The 15,474-nt window shown below is 40.5% G+C and overlaps 1 protein-coding gene across 1 annotated transcript in view; it reads right to left on the bottom strand.

The window, feature by feature from the left end:
- The window catches only part of LOC130161177 (nuclear receptor-binding protein 2-like), a 36,929-nt gene that overhangs the window by 7,176 nt on the left and 14,279 nt on the right, over positions 1-15,474 (bottom strand). Inside the window, exons 2-4 of the mRNA XM_056364242.1 lie at positions 1,338-1,460; positions 403-504; positions 194-283 (exon numbers count right to left, since the gene is read on the bottom strand). Of these exons, the coding sequence (XP_056220217.1) occupies positions 194-283; positions 403-504; positions 1,338-1,460 (315 nt within the window). The remainder of the gene's footprint in view (positions 1-193; positions 284-402; positions 505-1,337; positions 1,461-15,474) is intronic.

Below are 15,474 nucleotides of genomic sequence, written 5' to 3'. Positions count from 1 at the left end.
AAGATGTACCGTACGTCTGGGCAGACTGAGCCACCAGGGCGTCCTGTTACATAATCTCTAATCCTGCTGGAAATATGGATCTGAATAGTGATTGGACTGCAGTACCGCGTGTTGTCACCACCACCATCACCACGAGAAAGAGTGTCTGAGTAAACGCTCAAGTGCAGTGAGTGACCGGAGTGAAACCACTGACCTTCACATTCATAGTCTTGTGGTTCTTCTTAGTTTTCTTCAGGAATTGCTTGAGGCTGCCCGACGACATGTATTCTGTGATGAATATCACCTGTGGGCCACAGATGGAGGGAGGAGGGAATAACAGTTGATTCACAGGTGTCCGTGTCTGTGCATGTGAGGGGAGAAAAAAAGAGAGAAGGGAGAGAGCAAGAAAGAGAGAGGACTTACCCGAGCCTGGCTCTCCTTCATGTCTAGCCAGTACTTGTGGAACTTGACAATGTTTGGGTGTTCCACCTGCATCAGGTTCTCAAACATCTCCTTGATCTTCTCCTAGAACACATACATTCAAGCCAGTTAACATTTTCACATAACCTCATGGACCCAATCGCTCCTTCAATCCCTTCGGCTTTTCCCAATAAACCTCAAACTGTAAGTCAGTTACTCCATCGGCAAATTTATTCGATAATTGGTTTATAGTAATTCTTTAAGCAAAAAACCAACAAAAAAAACCCAATTAGTTCCAGATTCTCAAGTGTCATTATTTGCTCAATTTATTAGTCTGCTACGATAATTAACTGAATACCTTTGTGTTTGGGACAAAACAAGAAGCCTGCTAGGGGAACATGTAAAGGACATTTTTCAATATTTCTGCCTTTTTATAGACCAGCAGATAATAATATTTAATAATCATTAAATACAGGGAGCGAAATCTGCTGGAAGAACATCATATAATATTTTGGGATTCCAAATTAGAAATTTATACAGAGGTGATTATAAAAGAGGTACTTAAAATATTTGTCATAGCAGATCATTGCTCTTCTCTTATATTAAACTTGGGCAAAATTCTGGCTTTTATTGAAGGATTAATATCTGTTTAAAAGACTTTTGTCTGCTAGCAAGAGAGCCATCACACGGGAATGGCTGCGGGTAAATCCTCTAAACAAAGGACGAGTGGCACGTTAGTGTCAATGAAATAAACTATATGGATCATACTGGAATATATTTGTCACATACATATGTAATTGCAAAACCCTGTTCTTGTACGAGCACTGTGTTGCCCATGACAACCCATTAATTTAGCTTTAGAATAAATAAAAATAAAGAGAAAATAATTTAGTTGAATAACAGCCTGTGTTGGCTTTAAATAAAAAGAGCCACAATACCTCCTGTGCTTTGAAGACCTTCTTGTCAGAGAAGAGCACCTCATTCCACACCACCTCCACACCCTCCTCTGTGTCCATGGCCAGAGAGGCACTTTCCACACCTGGGACATTACCTTGGCTGACCTGCAGGGGGCAGAAAGGAACAGATTATACCACAAAGATGACATTAAACCTGCATTAACTAAATTTTTTTTTTTAGCCACTTTGGGGAAGCAGAAAGAAGCTGTGAACAACAACCATGACACATTATCAACTTATAGAGTTGTAAGGGTCAAACATGTCACCAAAGAGTCACCTATTTACACATCCAGCAAACATGGAGCAACATTGACTGACACCTTTCACACACACACACCCACAAACACACACACAGTCATTTGATCCATTGTCACAATTGATATTGAAAAATGATTACAGCAACTTTAAGAAAAACATGATCCGCTGCACATTTGAGCTGAAATACATCAACAAGGACGTTATAAGAGAGATGACAAGACATTGTGCCAGCACTGCCATCACAGGTCAGACCTAATTCAGGATATATAGACCAGCAACTAACCAATGAGAATGCCTCATGCCTGAAAAAATAAAGCAACAGAGCATTACCAAGCACTTGCTAAAATACTCAAAATAAAAAAGCATGTTTGAAATGATTACAAATCACCCCTGCTGTGACAATAATAACTACTAAAAGCTCCACATAATCCATTCACATAGATCTGACACGGGCTGCTCCATTAATAAAGAGTTGAATCTGGGTGTTCGGTTAACAAGCCAGTGCAGTGCCGCGTGAGGGGCGTAATATATAAACATAATTAAATTCAGCTTAATGCATGGACAGGAATCAGAGCGGGTAAAGTGTGGAAGGTAATTCAGTCCACTGAGGTTATATCAGCCATAACGTGATGACAAACAGCGAAGAGGGGCGATGGGATGAGCAGCAGATCTTGTTAAGAGGGAAGAGATGGATTAGCAGGAGACAAAGGGGGAGAGGTGAGGGGATTGTGGATGAGGGATTTAGAGAGATGAGACATGGGACACAAGATGGAGGAGGTGGCACAAAAGCTTCAAGAACTGAAAGAAAAAAGCAGAGTAGAGTAGAGTAGAGTGGAGTGAAGAGGCAGTGGCTGGGTCTATAATCTGGCAGACATAGACATCCCGGGGCTCCATCACTGCATGAGACGGCGTTTATGCAACAGCGGCAAAGAGCTAAAGACTGCTCATCACACAGGATATTGCTGCCTCAGCCACCAGGGGGGGGGGGCCCTGATGTAACCGCTACTTTTATGCAGGAGGAGTGGTGGTGGTGCAGTGAGTAAAGACACAGGATTGGGTTCAAAGTCCATTCTGAATAAGCATTAAGCATGGTGCAAGGCCTGAAATTCCTACCAAGACTGCATCTTCCCGAAGTGATGGAAAATCGTTTCTGCTTACAAACTAAGAGTCATCATTTCCAGAGGAGTGTGGACTCAAATACTCAGTGCGGTGGCTGCCTCAGGATGGATTTTGTTTAGCCGTGCTAGCAGCAGCAATGTCTGCAGGCTCTCCACAACTTTTACCCCAGACCGAAATCTCTCAGCAGCGACTGGATGGACTGTCAGGACATTTTTTATTCACAGACATGCATGGTGTTTTCCACACATCAGTGATCTTGACTAGTCTGCAGTATGACTGTGCAACGAGAAATCTTAACCAGCTCCTAGACCCAGGGGATTTCCTCGCAAGGATCAGTAAACTATCAGTTCTGGAGTTATAGAATAACATAGAGTCATTGGTTTCAGTATTGATGGACAAAACAGAAAAGTATTAATCAGTGGTTCCCAAATATTTCCTACGAGGTCACAGCAAAAAAAAAAAAACCCAAAAAACATATACATATAGAAAAAATACATATGATAGGCTCTCATAAGGTATTTTTACTGTATTTGCCATATTCCTGGTGCCGTCTGTGTTGCCTTTTTCATTACAATCAGGCCCTCAGATCCAATATACTTAATATACTGATGGTTAACTTAAGTAGGTCATCAGTACATGAGGTATCAAGCCTGTCGTCACCATCTTTCAGCAATCAGCAGAATATGACGTGTGTGAGGCCACTAGCTGTGGGTTCCTGATATCCCCATCTGTATCTTTTTTTAAATTAAGTTACATTTTTCTTTATTTTTGATTTGATGTTTGCCCGATCTCCGTCTTTCACACTGATTATTGATTTCACACGTATCAGAGATAACATCTAGATACAAAGATGAGTCAGTTATTCAAACTAAAAGAGAGGTGATGGACAGAAACAGTCTGAACAGTGTTGCTGAGATCTGTTCAAAGATTACTGGTGTCAGACAGAGATCTGTGGTCTCTCTGTGACCAGCAAAACAGAAGAAATCAATGAGCATATTGAACCTACAAGATCACATCTTAGCTGAACTCTCACTGCTGCCTTCAGGAACTTCTTTTTCTCTGTCCTTTAACTCTGCTTAACATCGTTTATATACGTTTACATGGATTCACCGTGGATGTTGTGATTTCTTATCATTATTCTTTCAATACATTTCTTATCAATTCCACATAGCTGTTGATTGATTTAAGCTTTGTGATTACCCAGTGTTTGTTTTTTCTTTCTTTTCCTGTTTATTGTGTGTCAGTTTGTTGACCTGGGCGCTGAACTGCGGCATACAATACATAAGGAAGTGAACTGAATAGAATAAGGCCTGGCTCTCAGTCAACGCTCCAGTTCATCCCAAAGGTGTTAAGGGGTTGAGGTCAGTCAAGTTCTTCCACTCCAAACTGGGAAAACCGTTTCTTTACAGACCTGGCTTTGAGCACAGGGGAATTTTCATGTTGAAACAAGGAACAAAGCCCTCCCCAAAAATATCACTGAAAGCTGTAGTGCAAAGATTTCCATTAACTGGAACTAAGAGGCCTATGAAAAGTAGGCCAAAACTGCACATGTAGTGAACATTCGATCGGTATTATCTTTTGAAAAACACATTTAGAAAATAAGCAAGCACACCTGACACTCCTCTATTATCATCATCATCATCATCATCATCATCATCATCATCATCATCATCCTGTCTGTGGTCTTAAAAATATCAGCCGTGTGTCTCTGATGAACAGCTGAGAGCTGACACAGAGCTTGATGACAGGGTAGAATCTGAACAACTATTATTCAGTCTTCTCTCTCCCCCTAAATGGCTGTTTATTACTGCTAAATGCTAACCATTGATATTTTCCTACAGAGCTCCACTTGTACCACGCTTCGTGACATCATCATCTTTAACTCTACGATGAATGGAGTGAAAAGCAGCTTTCTGTATCCGGCTCAACAGGAGGAGGTTTATTAACTGAGCCAAACAAGCAGAAGACAAACAGCAATCAGCGCGACCACAGAAGCTGCCTTAAATATTCTAATGTTATATTTTGACTTTTCAGACACCACATATGTCTTCATCAAGTGAAGCAGCCCCAAGAGAAAGAAATGCTCCACCAAATGTTTTCTGGCAACTGCGGTTGGTTTATTGCTCCACCTACAGTTCAGCTGTACAGCAGGGTTTTTCTTTGCAGTCGAGGTGGGCAGCTGAGTGGACATGACATATAATCTCATTGCTCTCCCACTCAATAGAATATGATCATTTGATTACTAGTATTACAGAGCTGCTCTGACTCGCTGACAGCTGGAGGAATTCCTCCACTTCCATAGCTGTCAGGGAGGACTCATGTCACTTTCCCACTAGCGTCAAGGCTTGGCTGTTGTTTATTTTCCCTAGATGTTGAGAAACACTCGGCCCCCTGTCCCTACGTCTCCGTCCCAGCGGGCTGTAGCAGGGTCTGCTGCTTGGTCATGGTAGCGTGAGACTTGTAAACAGCAAAATGGATGCTGGTCTCTGATTGGCCTTTGGAGGGGAGGTGGGTTTAGGGTGTGGAAAGAGATTCAGGGATCGTGTGTTCATTTCAAAACAAGACCAACTTCTATTCTGATGTTTGTTAAATCTACATCTGAGCCGGATAAAACTGGATCCGATGCAAACCTCATTACCTCACCGCACAATTTATTCCTGTACACTTCTCACTCACACATGATATTTCTGGTATGATATTCCCTCTATGTTGATATGTTGATTTGAAAAAAAAAACAACTGAGGTTCAGCATGTAAAGGAAAAATACAAATTTAAGTATGATCAGTCCAGTACACCATGGATAAACCTAATGTAAGATTGAGGGCTTGGGTTTGAATATTACACAGGCTAAGTTTTAACTGCTAACTAGTTAGAGCATTACAACTAATGGCTAATGGGGAAAAGCACAACAACAGCTTCTTCAGTGTGAACTCCAACAAGTGACGAGACACATCTCTCTCTTTACTTGCTCGTATCACTCCGCCACGGACCAAGACCTACAAGTAACACGCACAGCATTATGCAGCTCCCTGATAGCGCTAGCAGAAACGAGACAGGCCGAGGCTAGCTGGTTAGCGTGCTAAATTCAGTAGAAGAAAAGACGTGACAGAGACAACTGGTGTTTGTTTCCACCTCTGGAGACAGATCTTGATGAGTAAAGGAATGAAGTTTGATACTGAACTCACAATGTTTCTTCTAGACTGGTAAGCTAACAGTTGTCAATGCTAACACTGGCTATGTAGCAATAGCAAAACTTACAAATAGCTCCTTTAATGCCAAGATAAAGGAATTTCAAAACTACAAAACAAGGAAAGTTAATCAACAAAATACATCTCCACACAAAAATTACAGTGGGATCTTCACTCTCCTTGTTGATCAGCACAGCACATCACTTACAGTCCACATCACACCACATCATGTACATCGGCAGAGGGAGAAAAATGTCACAGTTAACCAAGGAGCAAAAGAAATCTGGGCTGAGTGTAACTGAGGCCAGAGTTCAGCAAGTTCAAAAAGAGTTTGTATACCAAAATTAGACTTCTTTTAATCTACTTGTTTATTGTTTTGAGGCCATTTTGGGCATTTTATGCCTTTCTTTGGAAAACAGAGAGCTGACAGGAAATGAGGAGAAAGAGAGATATGGAACGACATGCAACAGAGATTCCCAGCCAGACTTGAACAGGGGATGATGTGGTTTGTGGTCAGCGCCTTAAGCCCCTGGACCACTGGGACATGCTCAAAATGCTCTTGTAGTTCTAGTTTTTCTATTTCTATTTTAAGGGGAAAAAATGCAGAAATGTTTCAGCTATGTCATCTTAACTTTTTTGTTCATAGCATTACTAGTAATCATTGCTAATGCAGTTGCTAGTCTTTCTGGGGCTCTTAAATACATGCAGAAAACATAGGATAAAATCTAGCCATTAAAAGTTATTAAGAAAATTACATGGGGAACGTAAAAACAACAAATGTTACAAAAATAGAAAAGTAACCCAAAGAGAGAAGACATGCCAGAAATGGATAATAAAGAAAGGATAAAGTAATCTATATTTAAATTAGACTAGGCTATTACCTAAAATATTTAGTATTTCACTGGCATGGTCTTCAATGTGTAACAGTCACTATTCTTCTTAGGTACACTCACAGTACTCATAGTATGAAAACATAGACAGTCTGTCTGCATATTTTAATCACTTGGACTTTTAATGCAGTTTCATGCAAAGGACCTGCAATAAACCCTATCTCAATAACAGTTATAACGTTCAGTTCTTCATTTCTAAAAAGAAGGCGATTCAATATTATGGTCACTTTGGATGCAGTCTGAATTGTGTTGTGTAATACTTTCTGTCCAGCCAATTTATATCCATGAGAGCAGATTTGCATCTGAGTGTTTGTACTGTGTTTATAGACACACCCTGCTCTGTGTGCAGAGCTGAACTGGTTCATGGTATAAATCTAAGCAGAAGAAAGCACAAACCTTCTCCTGTACAACATGATGAATACAAATGTTTGCTGGACCATCTGCAGATTCAGAGTGAGATCCCTTTTACTTTTGATCGTTTTTACAAGGCTGGGCGAATTATCTCAAAATGAAGAAAGGTGTCTGGTGAGTGAGCCAGAGAGAGAACAGACAGAGGGAGGATTAGAGGAGAGGAATAAACTACGGTATGGCAGCTCTTTCAGCGTGATCCTTTGCAGCAGAGGCATCTTAAATGAAAGAGAGTCTTTGTCTGAGACCATGTGTGGGTCCAATCCTTGCGGTGACAAAGAGCTTTGTCTCCTACATGTTAGTATTTCGTTTCAATTGAACCTCCTCCTACATCTCATACCTTGACGATGAGCTGATACTCCGCACCGCATTAATATTTAATAACTAGATCGGGTACAGAAAAGGCTACACCCAAGTAATCTGCATTACTACTTGCTAGGCTGGTTAACTGTATGTAAATGAGCAAAGGCGTCTTTCTCTGTTGCATTGTGCTTTCTCTCGCTCAGAGATTTCGCTGGCATCAAAGAGCAGCAGCATCAAAGAGTTGGGCTGACATGTTGGGGAAAATGGATGAGGTAGAGAAAACCAACTCTGCAATGTGTGTGTTTGAGAAGGGGAAAACGATGCCTCGTCAATTCAAACAGGGTGTATCTGGCAGAAAACACTATGTATTTGGAAGAACACCTCTCAGAATTAGCTCATAATAATAGTTTTTTGTGTTTCATAGATAAAATGTATCTCACTAACTGAAAACATATGTTTGCAATTCTGCAAATGTGCAGTAAACTAAGTAACTGAAGAATAATCTAAAGCTAGCAGCTGGAACTGATCATTGTAAGTTGTCAAAAGATGATTTATAATTTCAGTAAAAGTAAAAGAGTCTCTGTGAGCAGCTCTGTGAGGCTGTACTTAAGCACAGTGGTGGTGTTTTTTAGCTAAATGCTAACGTCAGGTGACATTTACATTTAGCTGATTTCAACTTGTTGGCATGTAGCATGCTCACAATGAGCATGTTAGCATGAAAACATTTGCCTATTAGCACTAAGTAAAGCCGCAGCCGACGGGAACGTCATCAGTTTTACTGTTGTTTCATCATAAAGTGTTTGGATAAATGAAATTTTGACAGGATGTTGGCACAAGGTGAAAAGCTGAGGGATAAGCAAAGCTGCAATTCAATGCAATTCATCCTGAGGGGAACAGGAATGTCTGAACCAATTTTCAAGGCAAACCATCCAGTATTTGTTGAAATGTTTGGGACCAAAGTGGTGTTATAAATAATTGTAAATATTTGCTGGTTAAAGCTCTAAAAACGTGAGAATGTGTTCCTTTCCCTCCCTCCTAACTTTCATAAAAAAGCATGCCTTATAAAAAAAAAAAGAAAAAAAAATCAGCTAACACAGAAGTAAATCAGGCTTTAAACCAGACAAGACCTCCGACTGCTTGAGCCGACTCTTACTCTCCACTTTATTCCCGTCTGGCGAGTGTCAGGGCCTTGGGCCACTGACCGTCTGCTGACCTTCACGGGCCACATGAGCCGCTCTACTGTCCGCCTCCACATCTTTCTCTCTGTCGCCCCAGGATGTCACAGGTCAGCGTCTCAGATAATGTGTGCACGTCCACTCAGCATGAAAAATAACTTGACGGCACCAGCGGTGACAAGTCAAGCAGGGGACAGGAAATGCACAACTCGACACTCTCCATTCTCATTGAGACGACAGATTATATATGTGTGAGAGATTTTTGTAATCGTCAGACTAAATCATGTTAACTTATCTGCAGCATTTCTCAGATTAATGCCCTTCATATCCCACATTATCTAAATTAAACCGCTGCCAGTATCTCGACTTTCCACAGCATGAATGGTTTGCCCTCTTTCAAAAAGGACACGCAAGGTCACACAGATATTAAACAGATCAGCCGTCATCACGTCTCACTTATTCGTTTTCTCTTGGAGCAAGTTAACGCTCCCTACTAAGAGGAATGCGGGAGAGCAAGGTGGTTTAGCAGAGCAGATGGATACAGAGCGGACAGCTGCAAAACAAACAGCAACAGGACACAATGTAGTCAAAACACAGTCAACGACGGGGGAAAGTTATTCGGCCTCTTTCATAAAGCTTTGCAGATCATTCAAAAGCAGACTAGAGGAAAGGCATGTCTTGATGTGCTGTAAAAAAAAAAAAAAAGAAGCTATTTTTAATAAAAAGCTTTGGATAATTAGTCCTGCTAACAAAACACTCCTCAACAAAGAGAGTCAGCCTTGACCAAGTCCTGTGATAAGCAGTGAGGCCTTTGCAAAAGATTAGAAATATGTTTCCTTCTTGCAGATGCTGCGTCTTTCAACTTGTGTTTGCAGTAGAGAAGGAATCATCTGTGTATTTGTGTTTCAGTCCGTACCAGGGCTGCAAGATTACAGTGAACGCGCTGTCCTCGCTCCCCATTGTCACAGTGACAAAGCCGCAGATTTATAAGGCCAGAGGCGGAGAGACGGCAAAACCACAACCGCGTTCAAGAAGAATGCTTCCTGACCGGGACGTGATAAGCATAGGAAGTGTTAAAGGGCCTCATTACATAAGGCCTTTTACCCATTAACAGTGACTCCTCAGAAGTGAGGCTTTGACCACATGTCTACCTGTACGACGGAGGGGGATGAAGATGGTACACATGTGGCTGCACGTGTCTGTGTATGTGTGATGATGTCTTTGTTTGCACACCAATCTACACTGCCAGTCAGAGGTGTTAATGAGCAAGCCTCATCAAATAGACCATAGACACTAAGACTATAACTTTTTTTAATACTGAACTTTGGCTCAAAGAATATAAACCTATTTATTTCTAAAAAGATAGACCAGTGTTTTTAAAAAAGGATGATTTAAAAAAAAACAAAAAAACAAGCCATTTATGTGGCTAATTACTTGAACCACATTACAGCAGATCACGCATCCTCATTCTTCTGCGTCATAGCAACGCATTTATTTCCAGCAATTAAGGCAATTTTAATAAATCATTCACTTTCTCTGTGACCCCTCGGAGGATAGGTCATGAGTGCCTTGCTACTTAAGAGCTAGAACTCAAAATTGACAATTCAAGCACTTCAAACTGAGGCTGAATGTTGTTTAAAATCTCTGAGGCTGCTGCCAAAATGAAAGCTTCAGTACCAACACTAAAACGGTTTATTTACAAACCTGCTTTTTGTAATTAACATAATGCCCTGACTTCTTAATGCATATATGTGTTAAGTTGTTCCTGTGAGTCACAAGACTAAGAGTTTGACCAAGCTGCCCATGCCATGTTTTCATTTCTGACAGTTTTGATATTTACTGCTGTGGATACATTTTTGATTTTTTTTTTTGATGTTCAGTTCTTCTGAAAATATTGTAATACTGAAGCCTTTTCAGTAGGGCTGCACAATTAATTGAAATATAAATTGAAATCACATTCTCCACACGATTTTTGTTTGGTACAAGACCAAACAAAAATCAACTCATCATCATTTTAACATTTTGTTCAGTGAAAATGAAAAGCAAAACCTGAAATTGTGACTCATATCACTATCGTAACATCTGCCAAAATAATCGCAATATGATTTTTTTTTTTGCATATCATTCAGTTCTACTTTTCAGATATATTTTGCTACCCGAGTTACACTTATAATACGATTAAAAAAGTAAAGGTAATAATATTTGTTGAGTGACATGTTCGACTCTGAAATTAACAAATCTGGGCATTTTACCAACTTGGAAGTGGATCAAATAGTTTTTGTTTTTGTTTTGTTTTTTAACAATTGAGTCATTATTAAACCAATAAAATGTCAGAAGATGAAAAAATGACCCCAAAGTGACATCCTCAAATACCTTGTTTTGTCTGACTAAAAGTCCAAAAACAAAAAGATAAAGGAGAGAAAACCAGCAGAGCAATTTTACTAAATCCAAGCTGCTGGCGGTTAATTCTCAGTCACATAACTCTAATCAAATCAATCAATTAATCATTTCAGCACTAATCAAGATCCAACTCTACTGGAGTCAGAGCATCGCTACCCTGAACACTTTTGTCAACAACTTTGTCCACATTCAAACCTCTGAAGCTTTTCTGGAGCCGTCGAGTCAGGGAGCCGACTCTCCTCTGAACACACACGCCCAAGTATTCAACCAATCAACCGTTACTGTGTTCAAGTGGAGAGAGAGGGAAAAAAATATAAAACACAAGGTCAGGGCGCTCAGGGGCCATTTTATCTGCATAGCTACAGTGCGTGTGTTTACTCAGTTTTGTGCTCAACCTCTTAAGGAAGGGAAGATAAAAGCTCCTTGACTGACGGGCGGTAAAAGCAAAAGATTCATACAGTGATGTGAACAAATCCGGAAGCATGTTTACAAAAAAAAAAATAAAGAGAAATCATTCATGTTTCATTGAAGAGTGAGCTGCTGTAGTATCTCTCCGTCTCTTAATCTAGCATGACGAATATGAGCAGCTTGTGAACCAGCATCTTGGCTCAGAGACACAACTACCGTGAGTTGACATTTCAGAGAGGATAGAAAAAGCCTTACGTGGGAGAAATAACACCCGGCCCAATCACACCTCACTAACCACCCGGCTATCCTCTACTGTGAGAGGTTAAAACTGCATAATGCAGAGAGATAAAATATTATCTTGGCTCCGTTATCGCCACATGATCCCCCCCCCCTTATAATCACTGGAAGTTGTTGCAGCATTGCAGTCATTTATCTAATCTGTGCAGCCGTTTTGGTGAGAGTTGTGCTGATTCTACAGGACAAGATGTCAAAGAGAGGCGACGGCATGCAGCAAAGGTTGTGAGCTGGGGTTGAACTCTCAATGTCACAATCACAGCTGATTACAAAACACAGAGCACTGTGAAGAATGGTTTTTATGTTTGCAGTGTAGGAGGCATGTGTTTTAGTCTTCTGATATGTTCATTATAAATCTTTAAATCATTCTTTTTTTTAAAGATATTCGGAATACACACGATAAAATATATATGTAGATTTAACACCGCGGCAGCTAAGAAATACATTACCTGTAAATGGAAATCTACAAATTTCCAAATTCATTGATTTATGTTTGGGCCATTTTTTTTTTATTTTTCTATATATACACAACATAAAAGAACATTGATTAGGTTAGTTCGATTTTACAGAGTTGTGAGATGAAAATAAATTTGTCTGAAGTGTCATAGTGACACTGTTTCTGTTTCTATCTATTGCTTTACTGTAATTTCTTGTTACTTCTCAGTCGACAATAACAATATACCTTTGTGACAAACTACTAGTGGAAACCATTTAAAGAAGAGGTGATCTAAAATATATATATAATAATACATTTCTGTGTATCAGTATATAATATGTAGTTTTTGTGTGTCCCTTTTGTCAGACCTTTCACATTAGAATTTGTGCTCAGTTTATTGATGGGTAATTGTTGTCTATGTATTAGTACTATGTGCATAATAAAAAATACAATAAGGCTTTTCGTATCTCACCAGTAACATCCAATTAAAAAATCTGAGAATTACCAAGAATTATTTGAACCGTATCAAATATCTATTCTTGATTTCACATTAATTCTTAACACAATGCAGGTTTCATTTGACAAAACAATCAATTTCTTGAAGCGAAATTACATTTTATGCCTGAAAAAACATTAAATTATATGTTGGGACAGATTTTATTTATCCTGTGGTGAAGCCAAAGTCCTTCTTTCCTTTCTCCCTCTGGGGGAGCCCAAGGTTAACAACCTGTCATTTCTAATGAAGCAAACACAGCTCGGATCAAAAGGGGGTCCAGTCTTACCGGAATCCTATAGAGCAAGACGCTCTGCAGTCGCCACAGAGCGGGCAATTTGTAGAGACAGGGAGTGGCTGCAGGAAACTTACAAAATATAACAAATGTGTGAAGCATGTTCTCTTAATTGTCCTTCCTTTAAATGATTGTGTTTGCTCCATTGGTTTAAAGCGGAGGAAAGCTGCTGATGGCAAAGAAAAACTTGGGTAAAGAATTCCCGACACCAGCCGTTTGTGTTTAAAAGATTTCCCCTTTATTTCCAGCGTAATACCACAGTAATGAATCGATCCGATGTGCTGAAACAGTCTGACCCTCACACTTAGATTTTATTTCATTTTTCAGTTGTGAAGCAGCAAAAACGTGCGGTTTCACACACAAGTTCAGAAAAATTCCCTCAGACCAGTATTCTTACATAACCCCGCACAGCCTGATTCACTAATTTCACAGCTCTTGCAGAACTATAGATCCATGCTGAGTCATAATTGTGGAAAATGTGAGTGAATCATCAACGGTTCTTTTCTTTCTCTGTCTCTCCTCCGAGAAAGTGATTGATGTTACAGCTGCTTGGCACGCTCCACATTCGCGTCACATTCAGGCAGTAAGAAATGACGTCTTCTCCGTGAATAACAAACAGATTTCTCAACAAACACACATCTGTGCCTCCGCCACCAGGTAGAACAGCTTTTTCGCCCTGGACTCGCACTTTATAAACTTCTGAATGATGTCTACTTTTGAGCGTTGGCTTGAACAGGAAGATGCTTTTTAAATGCTGGCCTGGTCCCAGTGTCGAGACCTGCAGACTCACAGACTCTGACTCAAGTCCAGGATGGCTCCAGGTTTTCCCACAGTGAAAATGGCAGGTTATTAAGGGCTGTCTTGCTGACATTTAAGCCCTGTTATGCGTACTTCCCACAAGTCTGCAGTCAGTGTTAGAAAGTAGCTGCATTTACTGAACTTTTGATGTGTTTGTACAGCTATAGCTACTAATTACTTTACAGATAAATGTTCAAAAAATGATAATAACGGCCATTTCCTGTATCATCAACTTATAAAGTTGCTTTATCAGACACATTACAAATAGCTGTCTGCTAACACATCCAGTGGATATGGAGCTGCATTAGCTCTCATTCGGTGAGCGTAAATCAAATATTCACTCTTCTTTTAGCTTTGTTTTGGTCTCCACCACCTCTGAGGGAAATATCTCGCCCATGAGCTGCTAAATGCTCCACTGTACGTCCACCAGATACTTGCTAACTTTTTGCCGGAAACAACACTGATGAAAGGGGAGAGCGTGAAGTAAAGGTGTGAGCCGTAAAAAAACAAAACCGAATGCTTAAAGATCCTAAAATGGTTCATAAAGCTAATGGGGACTCTAGACTCGGCTGATAATATTCTGCGGGTTCCCTCAGTATGAGTGACGCCGTTTTTTACACTGTAGTTTTGCTTCTTTAACCTCTGTAAATGATCTGAATACTTTGTCCACCAGATTCTGCTTGATGGAATTACCCACATTTCAGAGATTACAGAAAAGGATGACAGGGGAAGTCCAAAATCATTCAAAATCTGCACTTCCTTTTTGTATGAAAGCATTGGTATGACATGTGGTATTTCATGTGTTTTTATCAAACAACATGATTTATCTATTCAGAAAGTAAGAAAGAACCCTCAGTTTTACTACACATTATATTCGAGCCTTGTACTTTCCTGGCCACAGAAATGCTTGTGATTTCACAAAGTGCTGTTTCATTCCTCATTGAGAATTTAGGGCTCTGGCGCCTTCTTGCACTGAGGCACTTGATGACGTCAATTAAAGGTTTGCAAGGTTTCACAGCTTAGGTCTGGACATTGGGAGTGGGCAGCTGATTTGCTGAGGCTTCAAAGTCTAAGTTGGATCTCCATTTGGTCACTTAGTTTCATCCACCAACTCACTCACTCACTCATCTGCAACTCTGGCGCCAGAGGAAGATTTCAAAGAGAGGAGGTTCACAAAACGGGGATGGACTGTTTTGCAGTTGGTAATGTTTTTCGCGAGAAGCCCACTTCTTGGAATAGAAGCAGTGGTCCCGACTAGGCTGCTAAAAAGACGTGTATGTTTACCTCGACCTGAAACTGGCCTCCTTCCCACTTCTTTAAAAACATTTGCAATTGACTGTGTTCCTGGAGGAGCTTAACAAGGTCTGGCAGAGTCTGCCTGAGTATTAAAGTTCTCCATAAAGCGGGGTAATTTCTGCCCACTGGATTACCCAATTCATGCTTGTAAATCCACACACACTGCTTGCTTCATTGCTACTACAAACCCAGTGGAAGAGCAATATGTTATGTGAGCCCCAGCGACCGCACCCCCCCCCCCCCCCCCCCCCCGGCTGCTGCATCTCCACCAGAGGTTACTACAGTACAGCTCTCCAGCAAGCACAAGAGGTGACTCAGGGAAAGGACTCAAAAGAGTTGGCAAACAGCGCAAAGGACT

Source organism: Seriola aureovittata, chromosome 20, assembly GCF_021018895.1.
Source record: "Seriola aureovittata isolate HTS-2021-v1 ecotype China chromosome 20, ASM2101889v1, whole genome shotgun sequence".
NCBI lineage: Eukaryota > Metazoa > Chordata > Actinopteri > Carangiformes > Carangidae > Seriola > Seriola aureovittata.
The sequence above is the reverse complement of the archived record's forward strand: the minus strand, read 5'-3'. Positions and strand labels throughout refer to the sequence as shown.